The 23,901-nt window shown below is 43.2% G+C and overlaps 1 protein-coding gene across 1 annotated transcript; it reads right to left on the reverse strand.

Moving 5' to 3' along the window:
- Window positions 1-280: 280 nt before the first annotated feature.
- On the reverse strand, window positions 281-23,299 carry ahctf1 (AT hook containing transcription factor 1). The gene is made up of 40 exons (XM_086026105.1): window positions 23,044-23,299; window positions 20,230-20,356; window positions 19,927-20,077; window positions 18,798-18,900; window positions 18,501-18,681; window positions 18,209-18,416; window positions 16,850-16,966; window positions 16,652-16,736; window positions 16,422-16,572; window positions 15,849-15,981; window positions 15,392-15,573; window positions 15,187-15,248; window positions 14,524-14,652; window positions 14,188-14,278; window positions 14,008-14,097; window positions 13,764-13,904; window positions 13,237-13,341; window positions 13,055-13,151; window positions 12,852-12,975; window positions 12,686-12,742; window positions 12,410-12,556; window positions 12,101-12,291; window positions 11,766-11,910; window positions 11,527-11,658; window positions 11,228-11,375; window positions 10,993-11,143; window positions 10,810-10,917; window positions 10,014-10,152; window positions 9,699-9,914; window positions 7,952-8,636; window positions 7,544-7,855; window positions 7,321-7,420; window positions 6,585-6,694; window positions 6,223-6,509; window positions 4,523-6,142; window positions 3,524-3,746; window positions 3,298-3,435; window positions 3,137-3,225; window positions 1,959-2,041; window positions 281-1,185 (listed from the first exon to the last, which is right to left on the reverse strand). Exons 2-40 carry the CDS (start codon window positions 20,348-20,350, stop codon window positions 984-986), a joined length of 7,554 nt encoding a protein of 2,517 aa, XP_085882231.1. The 5' UTR covers window positions 20,351-20,356; window positions 23,044-23,299; the 3' UTR covers window positions 281-983.
- Window positions 23,300-23,901: the final 602 nt, after the last annotated feature.

A 23,901-nucleotide genomic window follows, 5' to 3' on the forward strand; every position in this document is an offset into this window, starting at 1 on the left:
AAATGAGAAAATAAGAGATACCTTGAAATAGTTACCAGTACACAATGCTGTTGTATTGGATTGTTTTTTTTAAGTATTTCCTTCGATATTACTTGTTAGTGAAGTTTAACAGATCAGGTTTCACTTTCACCTTGCATGCCGGCTGCCACCATGAATTATTCATGTGCATGCAACAACATCATTTACCAGGTCATTCCACCATATCGATGGAATCAGAGGCACCTCGTCAATAAGAGAAAGTCTTAACTTGAAGACCACACAATGACAGGACAGGTCCAAATGTGCATCAATCTTTACTGTATTTATCAAAGAGCACTCATCATCAAAAATAAGACATTCTACACACACTCTTCAGAAAATAGCCTATGTATCAGCCACACAACGCTCAAGTCAACAAATCCAAAATGTTTTTTTTTTTTCTTTGCACACTGTACAATTTCCCAGTAGGAAGAGAGTCCAACTTTTTGGCACCAGTGAAGACGTGCGCCACACCCATCAAATCAAATCTTAAGACTAAGCAGTGCGATTAGATATTAAGTAAATGTGATAAAACTTCCAAATGAACATAATTCTTTAGGATTTATTATTTGACTTTATTTGGAACAAAGAAAATAATTATTTACACATTGTTAGAAATATTGGTTGCTTTTACTCTTAACAGCAGTGTTCAAAGAGGTTTAAAATTAAATGGTAAACAATTGAAAGAATGGATTTAAAGCCTCCTCAGTCACTCAGAGGAAGAGTGACTTCTTTCTCTGGTTCTTTTTTCTTTTAATGGGAGCCTGTGTAACTTACAAGCAGCTCATCGCTGCCAGGTACAGACCATAACGAAATGGTCACTGATGCGGTCTAACTCATTCACTGCCAGCCCATTGAAAATGCATCTTTGACGTCTACAGCCGTCAATGGCGGTGAATGAGTTAATAACTTTCTCCAAATGAACTGAGCAGCACTTTTGAACCAGTTGAACCACCAATTTTCAATCAGAGATTCTTTCTGCGTGTGACGGGCTTGGTGAAAACGCTGTCCATTATGCGTTTACGGCGGAGGTTCATGCCGGACGACGTCCGAGTGGCCCCTTGCTTCGGCCTTTTCTGAGCTCGCGGGGCCTGATTGGCCGGACTGGGCAGTGGTGAGATCAGATCCACTTCGACTAGGGGAAGTGGCTCCGAGGCCGATCTGGATCTGGAGGTGGAATGTGAAAAGTAAACGAATCATGAATGGTTGCCAAGAAGCAGAGAGGGGGGGGAAAAAAACCAAAACGTTTTCATACAGAGCATCCCGGCATACTCGCAGTTTAGCACCTGCAGTCACCCATTTGTGGATTTTTTTTCACCCCACTATAGTTTTTTTTTTTTTTCACTAGGAGCCAACCCCCATTTCTCATTTCCAAGAGGACAGCCACGAGAACTACCAAGTCTTTTTTTTTGTCCCATTAAACAATTACATAATCAAACTTAGTGTTTATGCAATTTCAGGTACTACCGTGACAAAATATTGTGATGTTTCAAGTCAATGCACAGGTCTTCAGCGCACATAATCTAGTTGAAGTAATTGGCATGCAGTTATAACATTGAATTATGTTATTTTCTTTCAGAATCATTCATGCTTGGACTGATTGAATATTTGTTGGTTTTTAAAGTTTATACACCAAGTATAATTTTAAGATGCCTGTATACTACCAAAGGTGGAATACTCTGTTAACTTTACCCTTTTTCAAATTTCTTTTGATGGGAAAGTTTGGAATGACAAAGTTGCCAACTGAGACTGTGGGAGTGGCCTGATTTGGAGTTTGTCAGAGATTAGAGCCTTTGTTCTCTGCTTCTCTTTCTGTTTTCCTGCTCATAAAAGACTAACATTTTGGAGGAACTAAATGTGAACGAAAACTCACCAAACCTTGCATACACACAACGGGCCGGGTGAAAAAATGAAGTCAAAGCGGTTAAAGCAAAACATACTTGGCAGTTCGTTTGGCACTTTTTCTGCTTTTGGAAACTGCTTTCACTTCTTCCGCGTAGTCTTCATCTGAAGTAAAGTCTCCCTGTAAAGCATGAAACAACTGACATCAAAACAATTTACAGTAATTACTTTTAAAATAAAACTGGCTCTTATTTGCGCTGTACAGTGAAGCAATGTCCTCATGTTTGCAGCTCTATAAAAACATGCTTAGGTCCCACTACGGGTTACATTTCTGTCTATATTAGCAGTGGCCAAGTTCTGTACTCTTACAGGCCACATTTGAGTTTCAAAATGGATAGAAGCGCAAAGTCATCTGTAGATGATTTTATTTGGATTATAATTAACCAATTAGTCAATCAAATAGCATGTACAATGTCAATTATTTTATTTGATTAATATTTTGTTCAGCATTTTATACTTTGTTCAGAATCGATCAATTAACTAATAATTTAACGCTGAATTGAAAAATAAATTCAAGCATTTTAAAAACTGATCAATTAATGTCCAAAATATTAAAGTCTCTTGATAATCTAATTGCTCAATGCACCATATTTTTCCAACACCTGGTCTACAAATGCCAAAGAAAAAAATATACTTAAGATGAAGGTTGGTGCAAACCCCTACGGGTAAGCCAATCAGCAACATGAAGAAAGTAACTTATGGAAAACATACCCGAATGCAGAATTGAAAAAAGCAAATGGGACAGAGTTAAACTAAAACACCCAACTGCCCAGGGAAAAAAAAAAGCCAATAAGTCTATTTTTCGCAATCTTGTAATATAATGCTGCAGTGAACCCTGAGCAGTCGTGATGTCATTTTCAGTCGACAGAAGTAACAAAATGGCCGCCCCTTGAGCCAGCTAAAAACGGGTGGATTTCTCATATTCCACAAAAGCAATAGTAATCAGAATGCTGTGTTTACACTAGTGGGCCTGCATGGAATATATCCTGGGGTTGACTTCCTCTTTAAGTGTTGTCATATACTGTTAAGAATTACTTTCATACTATTCTACAAGGTGGCCTCTACCACAGTTATTTTCTGTTCAGATTCTTCTTCTACTCATATCACTTTTCGGTACATTACACAAGAATGTTTTTTTTATTTGTCTATAATGCAGCAGACAAGAATGAAAAACATGAGATATGTCGATTGGTATGTCACATTTGTAAACGCTGACCTTTGAAGCACTTTTGACAGCTCTTCTCGTGTTGCGAGCGACGGCCACTTGAACGTCTTCACTGGGGCCTGGAGACTCTACTCTGCTGGCTGACAAACACACACACACACACACGTCACATGGGGCTAAACTGAAGGAGGTGAGGTGGATTTAAAGCGCACCTCTTGTTCTCCTCCGTGAGGGTAAGTAGACGAATGAATGTTCTCCTGGGCTGCTCTCGTCCTCTGCGGGATCTCCCACCAGCACATCCACGGATGATGTCGTGCTCCTGGTCCTCGACATCTTTCTGACAACTTCTCCTGGGAATAACAACAGTAGCGTAAGTGCAGCGTGTATCAACATGTCGTCCAGCACGTCATTCTTCTAAAAAGGCCTCCCACGTCGTACCTTTCTGCTTCTCCTCTTCATCCTGGAGCCTCTTGATGAGGGCGTCGGCTACCGGGGTTTCAGCATTCACCTCCAAAGGCGTGGCCAGTAAGAAGAGGTCTTCCTCCGGGTGGTCCCACAGTTTGCCTCTGGTTGTCCGCCGGAGGCTCACACGGCCCGCAGTGCTGTTCCGTTTTGGCTCATGCTTGCCGTGACCGATGCTCGCTTCCATCTTTGCTGGACTCTGAGGGAGTGACACGGAGAGCCGTTTTAACTAGAGGAAGATTAAATGTGGCCAATAAAGGACAGACTGTCAATCAAGACAACAACACATTGAAAAGACAATGAAATAATTCCAAAAATATTTTATTCATTCGCAGTTGTATGATGGAAAAAAAGTCAATTTAGAGTACCACTCATTTAAATCAGGTCTCTGATATTCTTCGGTCATAATGAACAAAGCAAACGTGAAACTGACTTGCACTTGGGAGGCTTTTCTGAATTCTATTTTCAATTGGGACTTAATCATGCCACCCCTTATGGATTCCATTGCGTTTTCACACCTTAAACCAAACTCGTGTCCAAACTGCCCTGCCTGTTTTCCCATCTTTCCCTGATGCAACACACCTGATTCAAATGATCAAGATCGTCATCATGCTTCTTCAGAACTTGCCCTGGAGGACTAAAGCTGGACATGCCTTCCTTCAACCGTTACATAGGATTGTTTAAATGGACACATACTGAGTGTTATTGTGATTCTTACCAATAGGTTTTATGCAATCAATCAATCAGTTCTACCATTCCCAACTGCATTTACAGTATTCATTCTTCTTAACTTTTTTTAAAAGTTATTTTTGTAAGAATGTCCGCCGCAGATACTATAGATTTGTCTTCATTGATTGACTCCAGTCCACTTTGCAGCTGTAAAAGCCAAGTTTCCCAATAGCAGGGCCAACAAAAGGATTTTTTTTTTTTTTTTTATTCTCCAGTCTCAATTCACACAAAGTGGTGAAAGCTTACCTGTGGAAAGACATTAAGAGTGGCGCGCCTGGACTGACGTGTCGCTCGAGTCGGGCTGGAATTGGGCCGCGCTGCGTCCTCTTCCTCCTTTGACGGTTTGAGCCTCGTCTTTTTGGTGCTGCGCTTGACAGCCGGTGAAAGAACCTCCATCTGTTCTTTGTCCTCCTCTCTGAGGACCTCCAGCGTGGTTTGCAACACCTCGCTGCTGTTCAGGGCTCTACGACTGGACCTCCTCGGGGTGCTTGCGCGAGAGCTCGTGCGTTTGGCACGGATGGAGGTCCTGGCGGCTGTTTCTGGAGCGATGTTTGTTGCGGTGACCTCGTCTTCCGGTTCCTCCTCTCTGGCGTCAGGCTCGTCCTCGTTGCCGCTTGTTGCTCTGAGCCTTGCGGGAGCGGCGCGTCGTCTGGATGGAGAAGCAGCCGCGGAAATATGTAAAGCTGCTGTCGCATCGTCCTCCTCCTGATGTTGGACCTTCTTTGGACTTTGCTCCCGGACTTGAGGAAATTCAGCCGCGGCTTTGCGAGAGCTTCTCCGAGGTGTATCGGCTCGGACTTTGGTGGCTTTCTTTCCAGGGGTTCGAGTGGGCGAGGCGGGGGCCAGTGTGCTTTTATCCGCCGCCTCCGCTTCCTCCGTGATGGGAGTAAAGAACGTAACCGATTTCCTCGAGCGTGTAGTCATTCGGGTGGGAGTGAACGGAACTGTCTTCTTCCTCGGAGAAGTTGAGCTCTCTGGGAGGTGATCTTCAGGTTCCTCGGTTGAAGTGAAATCATCTCGAACCTCTTCGTTACTTGTTTTGCTCACACTCGGACGTTCTTTTCTGTTATCCACCTCTGCGGGGTTGAGACGTTGCTGTTCTTCGTCCGAAGAGCTCGTGGTTTCTGCATGGTTGACAGTTCCTTCCATCTCAGCAGGCTCATCGTCTTCAGAGCCTTTCTGAACTTCCACAATTCCAGGTTGCCCTTCCTCTTCTTCCATCTCCACGTTGGTATCTTGCGCCATCACAGAATTCTCGCTCACCTCCGAAGCTTCCGCCTGTTCCTGCTCGGGGTCGGCTAGAACGGCAGGCTCATGATCTTTAGCATCGATTTGTTCTCGAGGGTCTTCCACATGCAGTTCTGCCTCGTTGTAATTGTTCTGCGGCCCATTGACTGCATTTCCATCCGCGGGCTCCATTTCCTTCCTCTCATCCTGTGTGGCCGCCTCAGACTGGAGAGCATCCGGCGCCAGAAGAATAATCTCTGGTTGTGTTGCCGGGTCATCATCAGACGCCACTGCTATCAGTTCAGGTGAGCGCCGACACTCCTCCACGGGCAACACATTGGCCTCGTTATTGCCGTCCTCATCTATGTCCAGCACCAGCGAGAAGGTGCCATGAGTTTCATATTTCTGATCGTCCGGTACGACGGGTTGCTGCAGCTCGGGCAGTTGGAGGGGGAGGGGGGCGCCGTCGTTGGCCTCCCGTTGGCCCTCCACGAGCTCGAGAGGAACGAGGAGAGTGGTCGAGGGTTTGAGCGCCACGTAGGACGACCCTGGACCCTCAGCCTCGAGCGCCTCCGTTGCTTCCGTATTAGCGCCTAGTCTCACCATTAATACCTCTCCTTCCAGTTCCTCCCCGACCACCTGCAATCACGGAAACAAACGAAAGCACTTTTCAGACCCACAATCGCATTTGTTTGATTTGATTTTGATTCACGCGATACCTTCATCTCGACCCCCGGCGGTATAAGAGAAAACTGCGCGGCTTCCTGCTCCGATAAAGTCGACAGGAAGTGATTGTGTTCTTGGCGAGCAAAGGCCGAGCCGGCTGGGAGGCCGCGTAGGCTGCCGTTACCGTGGACCTCCTCGATGATCTCCACTTCACTGCCGGAGTCCTCCTCCTCTTCATTACACTCTTCCTCTGCCTCATCAGATTCTTCTTCCACTTCATCCTCCTCTTCCGATTCAGAAGAGCTCGAAAGTTCTTCGCTATCGTTCACACTCACAACCGCTAGGGGAGAAGAAAATGCCCGTGAGCATGTAAAGGAGGCACAGGGAACCTGTGTCGCTGTTCACGCGTCCTCACAGTGGGAGTCTGTGCCCGTCTGCTCCGAAGACGTCACAGAGGCGGTGGATTTTTGGCTGGTGAACACGGGTGGAGCATCGGCAAAAGCCTGCTCTTCCTCTTCTACCTCCCTGAAACAAAGAAGGAGGAATTATTTTTCCAGATTATTATTATTATTATTTTTTTTTTTTTTTTTAACACTGACAGAATATACGTAAAGATTTGTACTCAAAGAGGTACTGCAATGTTTACAACAAGATTTTAACATTTCTAATTTGAAATAATCCAGTATTAAACTTCACCAGGATTGCTATATATATATATATATATATATATATATATATATATATATATATATATATATATTGATTTAAGATTTTTTGGGCCTGAATTAGATAGCTACGCATCGAGCTAGATGTTGAAAGAACCCTCCTTAAAATATGATGAAACAATACCCCGTTGATGTCAATGTTGGATTGATTAATAATTAATTAATTACTGTATTGATAATCAATGTCTAAAGCACATCCCTGGTTGAAACTGTCAAATCCAAAAAGCTTGGTTTTGTGTAAATTGTGTTAACAATGACATCTAAATGTTCTTGAAATAAAGATATCAATGTGGAACATGCATCTTCCTTTGCAATTCATGCTTGAAACGAATAAAATTGCGATTTTAGGTGAATTTTTCCCCATAGTTGATCAAAGAAATTCTAAAAACCATGCCTTGTTTGTGGAGACTAAATAAAAACACAAACCCGCTGGGGGCTGTCTGTGATAAGACATGAATTCCAGAGCGGGTCAGAGGCGGAGACAGGCCACTACCAAACAAATGTCGTTCCACAAACTCAGTCAGATCTAATGGATGAAAGAAAGAGATTGGTTCAAAACAGAAAGATTCAAAATCACAACAATGGCGAGCTAAGTGTGAGCGCTGAAGTACAGTTTTGTTCCTCCTATAAAGGCACTCCCAGGACACACCTGTTGATTGCTCCAAATCCTCTGCGGGTCCATCTGTAGTTTCAGTGTCTCCGCGTGTTTGCGCGTACTCAGTGAAAGCTGCAGTTTCGGTGTCTCCAAATGCAATCATGCGCTGGATGAATTTTGTGGCTTCTCCATCTTCACATGCGTTCACATGCTGCGTGATCGGAACGGCTTGAGAGTCTCCGCGTTCGATGAGGCGCTCTAAAATGGCGGTGGATTCAAGGGCTTGCGGCTGAGCTGTGTTCTCTTCACTGATCAGTGACTGGGGCTGAGGTTCTGTCTCTGGGTAAGTGTCCACCAGCTCATCACCTAGCAACAAAAACATGCCACACAATGAGTGAAATACAAGAAACAGCTCATTTTGTATGTGGTTGATGTGATGAATCCGATAATGTAACTAATTACCGCGACAGGATGGTTCTTCTTGGTCAATAACTTCGGCAGCTTCTTGTTTGCTATCTGGTTCACTCTCCATTTCGCACTCATCTTGTTCTTTGTCAATAACGTCTGCATTTTCTTGTTCGCTTCCCGACTCGTCTTGTTGGTTCTCCATTCTACACTCCGCTTCTTTTTTGTTGTCATCCTCTTGCTCCGCGGCAATATCTTCATATGTCTCTTCTTCCTTAATCTCATGGGCTTCGCTCACAGCATCATTTGATATCTGCAGAGAAGTAGCTGGAATAGAGTTCTGCTCCGGTTCTTTTTCACTGAAAAACTTGAGGTTCACGGTCACAACATTGTCTTCTTTATCTGTTTCGATGTGCTCCTCCTCCTGATGTTCCTCTGCGTCATAATACTCCAGAGTGGTGTCCGTCACCTGGAAAGATGTCTGGCTCGTGTCAAAGCTCAAGCTAAGTCGAGCTTGTGTCGCGTCCGGCGGTTTGGTTAATTTTGCATCTTCGTGGACAGAGATTGATTCCTTCGCAGAGCATCTCAGCTGCGGTGAGGGAATGCCACCTTCGGGAGGCATGAACTTCACATGGGGTGGTTCTGCTTCTTCATCGTCATCGAGTTGTGCGGACCAAGTCTTGCGTGTGCAAGACAGGCTGGCTCCTCTAGTGAGTAGGCTAATCTCACTGTCTGCTGCCATCTATAGAGGAAAATGGTTCCAGGTGAATTAGGAAAAGCAGTACAGGTCAGTTTGTAACTTTGATATATTAACATAAAAGCTCGGACAGGCACCCGATGTCACCGTTCCCTAAGCATGTTGACTTTCTGTGAATTACCGCCACCTTCTTTCCACTGGCATTAATGCACAAAAAGTAAATACCACTGTGGTGGTGGGGGTAGTAGTATTAGTCGACTAGACAAAGTACTAGTCGTCATGGCAACTAACGGGTGACAAGTTAGCCGCCGACGCCGGCACGTGGCCACGGCAAGGATTCACTATTTACAGCGGCACAAGGTGCAAGCAGCAACCAGGCTTCTACCTTTGGCCACGATGCAATGTGGGATTCTAAGTTACGTAAGCCCTTTTAAATGAAAAACAAAAACATTTCAAGCGGACGCTTTGAATGCAACCGGAATCCGTTCGCTGCCGGCAGCGCAGGGTGCATTTGGAAATTCACTCTGATGCCTGTGCACTGCTTTGCGAGTTTGTGTGCACGAAGAGGCAGAGTGCTCCCCTCCCAGTCATTTTCAAACACGACCTATATTAGAAAGCAATCAGCAGGTCGTGCTTGAACCGTTTCCTTTCCTTATACTGACTGACACACTGGCCTCCATCACTCCTATTTTGGGGCACTCCAAATAAGCAAACGACGCATTTGAACAATGGTCTGTGTTTCCAAACAGTCCCACGATTTGGGAACCGGGATTTTGGGGGAAGTCCCTGTTCCTAAGTTAGTTCTTTAGCTTGAGTTTTGTTGTCAAAATATTGTGCAGAGTACTACAATAACCAAATTGTAATGCAATAACATGGTATCAAAATGATCACTAACATTCGCAATACAAAACATGCCATTAACTCAGTCCCTGCCACAGACGAATTTACTTGTCTTTTCACAGTCCAGCCATTCAATCCCCTGAACTTTTTTCTTTCAAACGTTAGAGTAAAAGAGGGTCAGAAAATGTCCGGCAGTGAATGAGTTAATTGACAGATAGAAAGCAGTTTGTGCTCACAGGTTATGTCAATAAGGAACACTAGTTTTACCCCGTTGGTCCAGCGCGTGTCCTTTTCTGGTTCAGGAGACCCGGCCACTTCGCTAAAAGTGATCCTGCTCTCTTTGCTGCGAAGCGGAGGGGTGATAGAGCGTCCCGGAGATGCAGAGGGAGTGGCCATGGGAGTGGGCCTCTGGCTACTGCGGAGGATGGACTGAGGGGTGAAGGCTGAAAAGACGGCACCGGAAGCAGCCATGGCACGAGCACGCTGACGGGACAAGAAGTAGAATATATGTTTAAATTTGACAGAAAATTCACCAGATAGGATTTGTTTGCAAGGTGACAAGGGATCAACATTTGGTCTCACCTTCACAATCAGTGGCGTTTGCAGCAGGCTGAATTCCGGGGCCTTAGTTGTGCTTTTCAGAATGGCCCATGAGGGTCTGGCAGGACTGAGAAGAGGTCGAGGGGTGTGACAGGAGGGGTGAACCACCAAGTCGCTCAGCCTATGTCAAATGTGGAAGGAGCGAGGAGTACAAAGCAAATTTCTGATAGTTATTGCATTTATGGAACTAAACTCCAGACTATTAAAAAAAAAATAAATAAATAAATAAATAACACTGATCAAATTTAAGACCTCAAGGAGTGGATGATATAGGATCGATAATGTTTAAAATGGCATCTTTAAGACATTTTGCAAAAATAATTGCGATCACAAAATAAGCATGATACATTTTAGTCATTCTACTAGGCAGGTAACACAGCATTGAAGAATGCAAATTAACACCTACAGTTAAGGAAATGAAACTGATTGTGGTTATAGTGGTTCAACACAATTGCATTTTGATAGCTAAATAGAAATATATTCAATTAACTCACGTAACTCAAAGTTACCCAAAAATATTATCTGAAATCTACACATTTGTCAAATTTAGGTCCAAGATTCCTAAAGCAAAGATAGCAACGTTGAATGAGTTTGTTGCATTTTTAAGACCTTTGAGCAGCGGATTTAAGGATTAAGTATAACTTTTAGGAAAATTGAGGCCTTAATGTTGGAGCAACTCATCCGGGCCTTTTTAACGATCTATGGGCGGACATCTATTAAGACACAAAACAGTCTGTGATTGATAAAACAATGCTTTACTCTGGCTTTTATGAAGTACCTTGACTTTCGCTTAGAGCTCATAGTTATTGGAGTTCCTAGGAATGGTTCTGGTTGGGATTGGGATGCAGATTTAGGTGGTGGACTCAGCAAACCAGTAGTTCTTGGACTGAAAGGCACAATTTGACATAAGTACATCAATTTTCAATTTAAAAACACTGTAACTAGTTTGCTCTTTGCTTACCACTGAGCAGGGGAAGACAGGGGTGTGTCTCCTTTGCCCAACCACACCTCCTCAATCTTGTTCAAGACATTGTTGATGAAGCCAGCCCTGGACATCACTTTCTCATTGGCAGAACGCTTGCTGATGGTTGACAGTGGCTGTGGACGAGTCACTGCACCACAGTGGGGAATTTTGTAAACGTATGTATTCGGAAAGACGGATGTGAAGCATTTCAGTAATTTCATGCCCACGTTACCTTCTTTGTGGATGGTGCTGGGATGTTGGTAGGGTTTGGCCCTCTCCATCGCCAGTTTCCTCTGAACTCTGGGTAGAATTTTGCCGTATTGCTCCAGTATGCAGTTGCGGGTGTCTGATCGCTCTTTAAGCTTTGGGTCTCGCTCATTCTAAACACGGCATATGGATTCAACATTATCGGACGCATGCTCATTTTTACACTTGTATGACTATTCATGTTAATATAAGGTCAATAGTAATTGGCTATTTGATTAAAATTCCCCACTGTACCCAAGGAGTTTGTGTTTGGGTGTGACATACCACAAGGTGCATTTTGAGGCTGTGATTGAGTCGCAGGGCAGGTATGTAGTTAGCTTGCTGAAGGTAATGAACCATCAGTATTTCCCTGTTTTGAAGACCGCCTGTACCTTGCAGAAACTTCTCCAATGTTTCCTAAAAACATAAATGAAGGACCAATGGTAAACTAGAAAGCTCATCATCTTCAACGGAGCAGCTTGAACAGCCGTTGAAATATTGTTGCAGCGTGGAGCAAAAGTGACCTGCTCAGTGGGGCCGAGGGGGAGTTTAAGCAGCTCTTTGATGAGGCCCAGCTCCTGGCAGGTCTCGTATAGGAAGCCTAGCAGCTCGGCGCTATTGAGATGATTCGAGTGTTGCCGTAGTAATGACCATGCCTCAGTGAGACACCTGGGAAGTGAGCGGAACACTGGGTAATTATCGAAGGTACTTTAAAAAGCAATGGTCATTTGCTGTGCAACTTTAAAATAAATAAAGTAAAATCATAGACCACTGGAATGTCAACTCGAATAAAAACTTGGATCATGAAAACACGGAGATCGGAGGAAACAGATGTCTGTATTGTTGATGGTTTGCTTACCTGTTGTGGAGCAGTACAGCCAGGCACAGTCTGGCCTGCGAGATGGAGGAAATGGAGGGCTTTGTGACGTGAAAGTAGCGAAGTGCCACTGAATGTTGGCCCTGACACATTAACGCTTGCAGGACGCGCTCATGCTGCCACTCAAAGTGACATGGAGAGGCGGCCGGATTCAGAAGCAGTTCAAATGAACTCTGATCAGGAGAGGCAGGGGGTAGAGAAAAAAGGTTAGCTTGTAGGAGTTCAAACAGTCATGTTGGCAGGGAGTCCACCTTTTTTTTTTTTTTTATTAATACATATGTGTGTGCAGACCTGGTGGTCACGGTGGTCCAGCAGCCAGAGGCCTTGCACCAGTTTCACTAATCCGATAGGGATGTCAAAAGCTGTGGGAAAAGACTCAACTGACGCTCCCTCCTTAGTGGGGAAGGAGTACATGACATCCAGCAATAAGTAGATTACCTAAGAAAGAGTCAAGGCTAATCGCACATAGCTCTATGATTGGGACATATTGAGAAAACACAGCCGCATGAATAAAAACAATATGAAAATAAACCAGAGGAGTAAGGCCGACTTGTGTCTGAAGGATACAATTGCATGTTTTGCAGCCTCTTCCACGCTGTCCAGAAGATAAATATCCAACAAAGCCTGCAGATGAGAAATTTTGAACCAATTAGCTGTTCATGAACGGTTTTGCATCACATATGTGTGATGGGCGAGCGTGTCGACTTCTAGGTTAAGGTGCACGTAAACATACATGAAGGGTAGGTGGTGGGTACTGTCCTGTTCCACCTTCATCCCTTTTCCACAGGTTGGCCAAATTTTCTCCACATTGGCCGACCAAACTGTCAATCATCAGGCAGTCTGCACACCATTTTCCCCTGTGACAAAAAGTATCGGCTTTACATTGCTGGAATGCAGTTGGAACAACACCAAAGGCGTTTGTGAAAGAGTACTCACTTCGCCATAGAGGTGAGCTCTTCCCTGCGAATAGAGTAATAGTTGCTAATGACTGAGTGGCTGTAGAATGGCCTGGAGATCTGCATGGCATCAACATCTATAGAAAAGACACTAGTTACAACCCGTACAAAGGAAACAAACGACGACACATTATCAAAAAGGCTCTTCCCAAACATGTTTACCTGTTCCCTCAGGCAGCAGGCCAGTGCGACAGAACCAGAGGACCACTTGAGCGTACTTGGAAATCAGACTAGAAGCCACATTCTTGTTGATCAGACCCACGAGACCTGCGCAAACCAATAAAGAGTAACCACTATTAATAACAATCAATCATATCTGCATAGAGGACATACCTGTCAACCCCGCGGTGTACTGAATCTCACGAAATGTGTAATTTCCCCTTACATATCTGTATATAATCGGACATATTATTTTCGAATGGCTCCTGTCATGTGAGTGGAAATCAACGATGTACGCTGTACATGTTTGAAAAGGTTTTCCGCCTGTACAAATTACGCCGAAAGTGTACAACTTGACAGGTATGAGATGACTACATTTGGAATTTCTCATGCAGTTCATAAAAAACATTAACTATTAAGCAAAACGTAAGGAGAAAACACTATTTTTGAGATATCAACTACAGTGGGTTGTATTCCGAAACGTTTGGCAGAAAACTACTTTGAAAGCAGTGCATCAGAGTGTGCATCACCTTTCTGCGTGAGCTCCTGAGCGTCAGTGAGCAGACAGTGGAAGATGGTGCCGAGGTTCTCCAGGAGTCTCTGACTGTGCTGCAGCAGCTGCATGATCTGAGGATCTGTGAAGTTGGACGAGCTGTCGAACAGAGGTGCACCTTGGAAACAAACACACAAAAAGTGACAGCTTCTGGTACTATTTTTTTTTTTTTTCCCCCGGCGCTTTTCAAATATTGCAAATGAGAATGTCCAGGAACATACAAATGCCATCAAGTTCCTCCTTGGTCTGGGTTACTTTGTTCCAGGCCCAATCCAAGATATAGCGAAGGTTTAGCGCAGAGCCTGGTTGTTCTGATGGGACATAAAAATGAGTATCAAAGTCTAGAGGAAATGGCGCCAAACAGAAGCAATGTAACAATCTTTCTGGAGAAGGCCTCCCACCCTCTGCAGTCCATTGCTTGATACAACCAGTGATCAGTCCCAAAGTGCTGGTCTCTACTGCAGTCGACAGGATGGCGTCCAGCTGCTCCTCCTATAAGCAGTTGATAAACGTTGCGGTGATTTACATGTCAACAAAATATGTATGTTTCATACAAAACAATAACAAAAAAATGTTTGATGAATCAGTCATGTGAACCTGAAGGCTCACGGCTCAGATCTTGAGAGAATGAAGTTAGAAAAATGCGGGAGACGTCATTAAATGCACATACTGTAAATGACATACACTATTTGGGGAAAAATGAAGCAAAAAAAAAAAGATAATGCAGATTTGTGTACCTGAGAGAGACTGGAGGTGTGGGCGTCAGCAAGGCGAGATGACAGAAGGCCTGACACGAGGCAACGCGAGTAACTGCTGGAGATGGCGTCACTGGAACATGGTGCAGCTTTCTTCAAAAAGCTCAAAGTCTGGTGGTGGAGGAGGAATGCAATCAACACATTCATTTTCATTCAAGTAATTTCAGGAAATATTTGGTGGAGAGATGATGCAATTGTTGACAATTTACCTTCACCATTTGTGGTTTTTTTTTTCTTAAACTTTCTTTAGATTAGATTTAGAGAGCAAGAAGGGGAATTTGTTTCCTTGTGATTCTTAAATGCAGGTCTAAGATTCCAACATATGTAGAATACAAACAACACTCAAATAGTTAATGCCGGTGCTGTACTTCTATGTCGTTTGCATCTTTTCTGCAGGTGCTTCTGTTTCCTCCCACCCTCCTAAAAACATCCACGTTAGGCTAATTAACTCGACTCTGTCCGTGGGTGTGAATGTGAATGGCTGTTTGTCCAGGTATGCCAGTGATTAACAGGCAAACAATCCAGGGTTCAATTACAATTCGTCTTGTACAAAGTCATCTGAGATGAGCTTCAGCTCAACCAAGGTTTGGTGTATAAAATGGATGGACAGATATACGTAGTAATATAAATGAACAAGTCACAAACCTGTTTCTGATATCCAGAACAGGTTGAATGGACAATTCCAGAGTTGAACAAACAGGTAGCATCTGTAACAATAATAATCATTTTTAAAAAAGCAGTAACATTTATTAAAATGATTGTATTTTACTCCATAGAAAGATATTACAACAATTGAATCCTTGTGCAAAACCAGCAAACAGAGAGCGAGAGAAAAAAATGTGGCACTCGCCAAAGTTATATGCGGTCGGGTTAAAGTACTGTTCCGGTGGGGGGAAAGTTAAAGGCAGACCCCTGCTGAGACTGTGATCCTGTACAACCACATCGAGTAAGATGTTCTGAGACGCCATTTGTGTAACTGGGTCCAAACACCAAACGGCAAGGTAGGGACAGTTCTGCACAGACTCGCCCATTCTGTAAAAAAAAAAAATAATAATAATAATAACAATGCAATTGAAATGTAGTGTCAGAGAGGGCTGATTATTTTTATTGACAATGATCTCAAAAAATATTTGATTAAAATGAACACTCATCTAATCATCCTGAGAAGTGTAAAATGTTGTTCATTTGTTAGCTGTCACATTTTCGAAATACATTTTAATAGGATGCATAAAAACAATCCAAAATACATTATTGCTGTAGCCAACTTAATACAGGTGAAGTACGAATCCACAAAAGCTCCACTGTACCTGAATGAGTCTGGCATCTGTGCATGATACCAGCGATTGATGTCAAAAACCCCAATGTAGGTAGATGGCGTTCCCTGCCCGTAGGCCTTCACTTGCCAGCTAAAGATGGACACACTGGTGTCAGGAGATGCAACTGAAAGATGGGAGAAGGAGGTGATCAACTTGTGACAATGAAAGAATGGAGATTTGATTAAAAAAAAAAAAAGACCAAAACAGTCCTTTGTTGACTAATGTATTGAGACACACCTCTTAAAGGAAAAACAATGAACCGTTTGTGCACTTCTTTGGGCATTAGGCCTTTTTTTTGTCCAAGCATGATTATGTCCACAAAGCAAGGGCCATGGTATTGGTGAGGAAAAACTATATATCCTTGTGACCTCACAAACAAAAATCCCATAGACATAAACTACAAAATCTTCAAGACTGGGAAACTCTTATAACTATAGGAACTATAACATGAAGAAATATGGAGTTGGTCCTCACTCCATATTTCTTCATGTTATCGTTCTGGGTGTGGTAATGGCCAAGTGTTACAAATTGTTTTTGTCACTACTATTATGTGACCAATCTGACCTTCATTCATGCTGTCATCCCTGTCCGGGTGGGGTCGGAATTTCTCGATGGTCTGGCAGCTCAGCAGGCGGGTGTTGGTGGTCTGAGCTCTGAGTGGGAAAGCTGCACCACTCAGCTCCTGACTGTAGCGCTCCTCACAGTACTCGAGACCCTGACCAGCATAATCACAGGTAATGAGGCAGGTGTGGAAAAGCACTTTTCTTGGACACAATTGGCAATATTCCTCTCACCTCATAGAGGATCTTCCCTGAGGCTAGACATTTCCGCTCACTGAAAGCCATCTGTAGCAGGCGGAGACTGACCGTATCGCCTTCTCTGTGTGGGTGTGAAGGAAGTGAGAGGTGAGACTGGTTGGATCTAGAAGACCCACACAGAGCTGCTTAAAAAAGAAAAAACAGAAGAATAGTCTAATTGTGTTGTAAACTTACTGATCCTGAGAAGACTGGACAGCCCAGAGGTAGCAGCAGTTCCTGGGGTCATTTTCTGGCTCCTGGAAGGTGAAGGCATGAACGGGCACTCTGCCACCATCCAGCTGGGAGTGATATCTACACGCACAGCAAGGGGATTTGTATTCCACATGTAAACATTTCCACCCAAATTGTGTGGATACTTGATGATGATCAGTGAAATACTGACCGAACTGTGCGAGGTTGTGCAATTAGTTTTAATAAGTGTCTGACCGTCGGCAGCCGGTTTTGCGGCCATTCCCCAAAATGTTTAGAATAATTTCTTCGATGCGATGATTAATATTGCGATTGTGGAATATGAGTTAAGCAGCAAAATCCACCCATTTTTTAGCCATCTCGGGGGCGGCTTACCTGTTTTCTAAAGCTGAGCCATGAATGGTCGTTACCTTAGCAATTGTGACGTCATTTTCAATCGACAACAAGTGGCAAATTGGCCGCCCGCTGAGATGGACAAAATCGTGTGGATTTTAATGCTAAACTCCACAACCATAATCATAATGATTGCTGGTGCACGCTCTGGGCACTCCAACTGGAGACACGGTGCGGCAGTCAGTCCAGATGGAAACAGTTCAAGCACGAGCTGCTGATTGGTTTAACTTTAGAACATACGACGCACTCGGAAATTATTGAGAGGCGAGCGCGCTTTGCCTCCCCGAACACACACACACACTCTCAGAGTAGTGCATGGGCATCGGAGTTAATTACCTAACACGGCCTTAATGTCCATGGTCTCGGTTTTTGTAAAACAAATTTCCCCTCAAAAGGAAGAAGAAAAAAAAAAAAGTGAAATTTTTTGACTGGTCCGACTTAGGCGGAAGAAAAACAGCCCCCTCCCAAAAAATGTGCCAAATAGTGACATAAAACTGCAATAGATGAAGTTATGGTCACAAATGAAAATCTGCAATTGAGTGAATCCGAAATGAGCAAAGGAACACTGTATACCGTGTCTTATAATATTTGACTACATTTCAAATTTATATGTGCCTGTGGCTAAAAAGTCAAGTTTAGAGTCTCCGTCGAAGGAACGCACGTGTAAATGAAGCTACCCATGCCAACGGCTGCGTCTTTTTGGACAGTTGCACCATTTCGTTTGTGCTTCCATATTATTAAGCAATAACCGTATATGTGCAGCCTCAAAATGTTGTTTCCCCAATAAGAACACCAGGGGTCAAAGTTTTTCCATCTCAGTGCAGCTGATAGATGAGTAGCTGTAATTTGGTTTGGTCAGTTTCAGTTCAGTCACATTCGGGTCTGTTGCTCATTATGTGTTGGCCCAAAGACTGAAAAAGGCATATTTTGAGAAACAGTAGAAAGCCTCACTCTTTTCTGAGAGACTTCAAGTTCCATAGCTGTAAGTAGCCATCCGAGAAGCCAACAGCCAGTTGATTTGTTCTGGGGATGTACTGCAGGGCTGTGGCTGATACACCACTTGGCCCGTTGAGCTGAAGGGAAAGGTGTCTGCCCTCTCTGCTGCTCACTTCTCGGAGCCTGGGAATCTCTCTCAGAGTTTTGGTCACTATTTGCAAGCCTGTGAAACCCAAATGGAGCGACAGGTTTAGAATGAGAGATAACACAGGGGGAACCTGCATCCCTCGACATGGATGCTGCTCACCTGAAGCCTTCAGCTCACTCTGGCTGCAAGACAGGTCGTCCAGACAGAGGTCCACTAGCAGAACATGGCCGAGATCCGTTACAACAGCGGCGATGCCGAAGAACCAGCGAAGACTCTGGTGGAGGTGCTGGGTGGAAGTGCTTGCCCCACCATAGCTCACCAAGGGCTCAATGGCTGTAATCTACAGTCGAGCAAAGACACAACCGGAAAATGTTTTCATGTAAAATGTACTTTGTATATATAACCCCGATTGGGTTAGGATGTCTTCCAGTGCAGAGCAGAGCAGAGGAGACTCACCCTGCCTGGGATAACCACAGCCTTGGCCACTCTGGACAGTCCCAAGTCATAAAGACACAACACACTGCCTTCGGTTTCTTCCAAACCCACCAGCAATCCAGATCTAATGATACAAAATCAATGACATTATTAAAATCGTAATTTTTAGTACAGTACATGATGCAGTGAACACACCAAGCCCTGCCGGGAATAGTGAAAGCCTGTAACTGATGCACTTGCACCTAATGTAATGTACAAATGCTCCAAGATGGTGGCAAAGCACTTAAATGGAGCGGTTCCATAAGCATCAACATTATGCATCTCGTATGTACACAATCACGATACCAATCGTACGTACATTGCTGTGTTCAGTAGCTAAATCATTCAACAAAAAACCCTCACATGAGGTTCATGAGTAGTATTAGCAAACATACTAATCTTAATGCTACTTGGACACATGGTCACACAGATATGCACTACAGCATTTTACACAAACGCTATTAAGTAGAGCTGGGCGATATGATGATGTATATCGCAAAGACGATGCGAAACCGCTTACTTCAAGCCTTGCTATCAACGAATTAAACCTCATAACACATCAGATTCCGTAAGATGGTGCCAAAGTAATATATTTTATATATACATACACTGATATTTTTATTGTGTTGATTAGAGGGCAAAAACAGCAAATAAAGACAAGATGTTCAGCAAATAACGGAGGATAATCATGCAAATTCTGGAATGACGAACTGCGACTGTGCAGGGGTTCACTGTACTCCTAACTTGTCATTTGGAACAAGAGCAGAAAGGAAAAGGGTGAACAATAGTGCCAGATCCTCATAGCTTAGCAGATAGTGTAATACAATGCTGTCTTTTTCAAACAGCAATAAGAAAAACAAATGTCATCTCAAGATGTGGTAGTTAATGTTTGAAGAGTCCTATATATGACATCACCAAATAGTGTAAGACATGGATTTACACCAAAACGTAATTCAAAATAAGCTAATTTGACCACCAAAAGTAATAATTGGTTAAGTTGTTTCTTAGTAACAAAGACAGATACAAACTCAAGTGAAAATGATAGCAGAGGAAATACATTTTGGGTTAAAAAGTGAAGATGGAAAGAAAGGGACACAATCAGCGCTCTGACCTTTTGAGCCAGCTGAAGTCCCTCGCGGTGAGGACACTGGGCGGGTGCTCCCCTCCACCGCTAAAGCAGTACGCAGACAGACGTTCTCCGGTCAGCGCGTGGACAAATTCCAGATGGGGGCCGCAGGCGAGCCAAGCATGTCCTGCACGGCCTTCATGCACACAGGAAACAAGAGGCTTTTTGTCAGGTTTCATTTAAGCAAGCATTAAAGAATAATATCCAACCATATCCCTAGATGAGCTTTAAGAAAGACTGGCCCTGCTCAACCAGAATAATGGATTCTTTTGAGAGAAATGCACTCACCAACAGTGAACTTGCCGTGAAGCACAGAGTCCAGCGTGATCTCATCTTCTCCCACAGCCTCGAGTGTCACCGCGGGGAAAGGCAGCAGGCTGCTGGTGACCTGTGCTGTCAGCTCATGCATGGCTCACTGCAAGAACAATGCAGGATATATGTTAAAGATGCGGCATATTCTGTATTGCTGTGATACAATGCTCCCAAAAACTCAACGAAAGACCAAAATTAGACACGATTCCCCAGAGGGACTCAAAGTTGATGCATCATGTATTGTCAGAACATCCAAATGCACCGTCCATAAACTAACACCTAGGAAAAAGCAGGTGCCTGCTAAATTAAACAACTTGAAGCATTTTACGCTAACGTTGAACAAGACAATAGAAATAGACTTGGAACTTGGGTTTCTAAAGTTTGTGAAATCTAGCTGTAAAATTTGTCTTAAGTTACTTCCTGCCTCGTGATTTGTAAAATGAGAACCTGTGATGATCCCAGTCCCACAGTACAAAAGGCACTCTTTAAAAGCACAGTTGTGTGGTGGTCCAGTTGTCAGCATACTGTCAAGGGAGGTTCCACTGTGATCACACAGCAAATGACACTGTTGCAGATTTGTTTGTGTCAAGAGTATCTTGTGGTCATGGTCAAGACACAATAGTGTTAAAACTCAAACAATCAATAAGAAAATAATCTGAAGCAGACAATAGTTCATTTGATGTCTGTCTTGGAAAACAATATTAAATTTCAGTCATAGGCTCATGTCTGACAGTCCAAGAACACATGCTGCAGAAGTGCAAGAAAAACTTGGCTACTGTACCACCTCAGTTAGCCCAACTACTACTGCTGCTGCGTCAACTTTGTCCCCTCACTCTGTGTCAGTGCGATTTATACAGAACATGAAGTCAAAAATGTTGCCTTTTTTCAGGCAGTATCAAATAATATTTTGCTGGTTGTGCCTATACAAAACTATTCTACCAATTCCCAAGGAATAGGTGTGGCAAATACAATATACAGTATTTGTATTATATTGGATAGAAATGTATCGTAATCTGACATACATAAGATAAGTCTGTTAGCGCTTTAGAAAAAAAAAAGGCATAATACCACTACACAGGGCGTCCTGGGTTTATGAGTTCCATTCCTAGGCTGGTAATGTAACCCGAATTTGTACAGAACCGATAACGTGTGGTAGTCTATCACAGTGATTCTCAACCAGCGTGCTGTTCATCAAGTGTGCTGTGGGAAATGATCCAATGTCAATTATTTTGACAAAAACAATATATTTTCTAATAAAAAAAAACGTTTTCATTTTATTCATGCCATCCACATATAGTAAGAGGCAAAACAATAAAATGTTATTCCACTAGATGACAAAAGATACATAATGACCCTCCATAGCCACTTTTCCTCCATAGCCACTTTTTGTGAATCGTTTTGCTAAGTGGTGTGCCGTGAGATTTTTTTCTGATGTGGAATATGTGCCTTGGCTCAATAAAGGTTGGGAAACACTGGTCTATGACTCATCTATACTCAAGGCACTAGTAGTCAAATCAGAATTATAGTCATATTTGTAGTTCAACCACTTTTAGGCCATGAAAACATAAAGCCAGGAACTTTACTGAGGTATTCTTACACCGATACATAAAATACCTGATTGCGAGGGTACACTGAGAAACGAGCCAAGCATTTTTTGAGGTGGCACTCGGTGTAAAATGTGACACTAACGCAACGTTGAAAATGAAACGGTGCCCCCTAACGGGCCCGGGGAAAATAACACAGTGGGATTCGCGGTCTCCCGCGCATTGCGCGCAACCTCTGGCAGTCTGGCAGTCAGTAGAACACAGGCCACTTTTATATGAGGGAAGCAAGAACACTCGTTCTTAACATACATTATACACACACTTAACATACATTATACACTCATTTAGCTATTTAGAGCCAAACAGAAGTACATTAATGTTCAACAAAGGCAGTTTAGGTGAGTATGCCAGCTACCATAGCTTTCCATCACATTACATAACGAGTATTACTAGACACCCCAAATGACTCCCAAGTCGGCATGATTCACCGCAAAGTATGTCACGTCACCTGAAATGTTAGCTCTGTGCCTAGCATGTCATAGCACAGATTCGCATCAGCAGTTGTTAGCACTGAGCGTTGGCCTGGCTGGCATGATGTAAACAATCTCAGTCGCTTTTTCAGGGAGCTCCGTGCATGTATCACGCCAGGTAACCCCACTTGTTAACTCATCACGCGACAAGTCACCTTACACTCACTTTGGCTAAGTTAACATGCTACAAGGTCACGAATGATACGGTGCAACTAAAACGGTTTTAGTGGGATTAAAGTGTCCGTGGTAATGTCAAATATTAGATGCATTTGGCGTTTTAATAGGATTTGCTGTGTGATAAATAAATGTGCAACTTTGATCACGCGTGTTCGCGTAAAATGTTTCAGTTTTTTAGATTAGTTGCTGCCAGTTGTCACGTCAATCTGCCACGGTCATTCTAATCTCGCGACCGCTTGGTAAACGAAGTTTGAAGGCAAACACGAAAAGATTCGCCCAGTTTTGACCAGTTACAATGGCACTGTGAAGAGCTGTGTGATCTGACAGGGAATACACTAGCATGTACCTTAGTTATTAGCTGCATTGCAGCACGGTTTCACTATCTGCAACAAGTCGTTTTTTTCACGTTGAATCTGTACAGCGGCTAAGAATAAGCAGGTTAAAGAAGCTAGGCTCGTTCAGCTAGCTGCTCGATAGCACTGGAAAACGTGATGCAACGTGCCGCCCGCTAGCCGCTACAGCCGTTGTCATTACGTTACCTTGCCTCCTTTGGTTGACTTTTATCGGCACCCACGAGGTTTCGTTATCCTTGGCGAACGCGCCGATTGTTGGCCGTCATAATCAGCACGGCACGAATGTTGCTCTAAAGTCGTTTGGCGCTTCTGATAGATGACAAGTCTGAAAAGCTTCTAAGAAACTTCAAGCTTCTGCATCGTCTAGTGCCATTTCCACTACGGGGGGAAAGCATTCAGCACTTCTTCGCCGGCTTGTTTAGCGAATGTAGACGTAGAGATTTGCTTACTGCTCCCCTCTTTTGGTTGGCGGTTATATTGCACAAGGGGAAAAAACATTGAAACATTTTTCGAGGTTGAAAGAAACAGAAACCTGCAAAGTAGACCTATTCATTTTGGGCGTGAATCCACATGTCAAATTGTATACGGTAACAATTCTAGATCTTCTCGAGTTTCACCCAGATCGGAATGGATCCACATCATGCACTTTATCAGGAGTGGGCAAACACATGTTGGGCCAGGTCAAATAGACTTATATAAATAAAATATATTCTAATTGCTTAATGTTATTGGAATTAATTTATCAAGTACTACAATGCACATGTTTATTTACTCATATTTGGTGTAAAATATTTGCATAAACACAATTTAATGTCATTTTTTATTTGTATTTCTAATTATTTAATCGTTATTTAATACATTTGTAATTATTTTGCTAAGGTTTTTGAACTTATCTAAAATAGTTTTAACAGCGAAATAATGCATGATCGTTTTAAATCTATAAATGGCCAATTTTATTTAAATATTATACTATTATTTCATTAGATAAATTATTAAAACAATACATTTTAATTAATCAACTTTAGGGAAGTGAAAAAAGATCCG

The sequence above is a fragment of the Filicampus tigris genome, chromosome 3, assembly GCF_054856515.1.
Source record: "Filicampus tigris isolate MCC_2025a chromosome 3, RoL_Ftig_1.0, whole genome shotgun sequence".
NCBI lineage: Eukaryota > Metazoa > Chordata > Actinopteri > Syngnathiformes > Syngnathidae > Filicampus > Filicampus tigris.

Bases quoted from the DNA above. Each gene is read 5' to 3' on its own strand.
- ahctf1 (XM_086026105.1), bottom strand. From the start codon at position 20,350: ATGCATGAGCTGACAGCACAGGTCACCAGCAGCCTGCTGCCTTTCCCC. The intron at 16,737-16,849 runs GTAAGTTTACAA...ACACCCACACAG, and splicing joins GTCCAGTCTTCTCAGGATCA to AGAAGGCGATACGGTCAGTC. The intron at 7,856-7,951 runs GTAATTAGTTAC...TTTTGTTGCTAG, and splicing joins AGAAGAACCATCCTGTCGCG to GTGATGAGCTGGTGGACACT.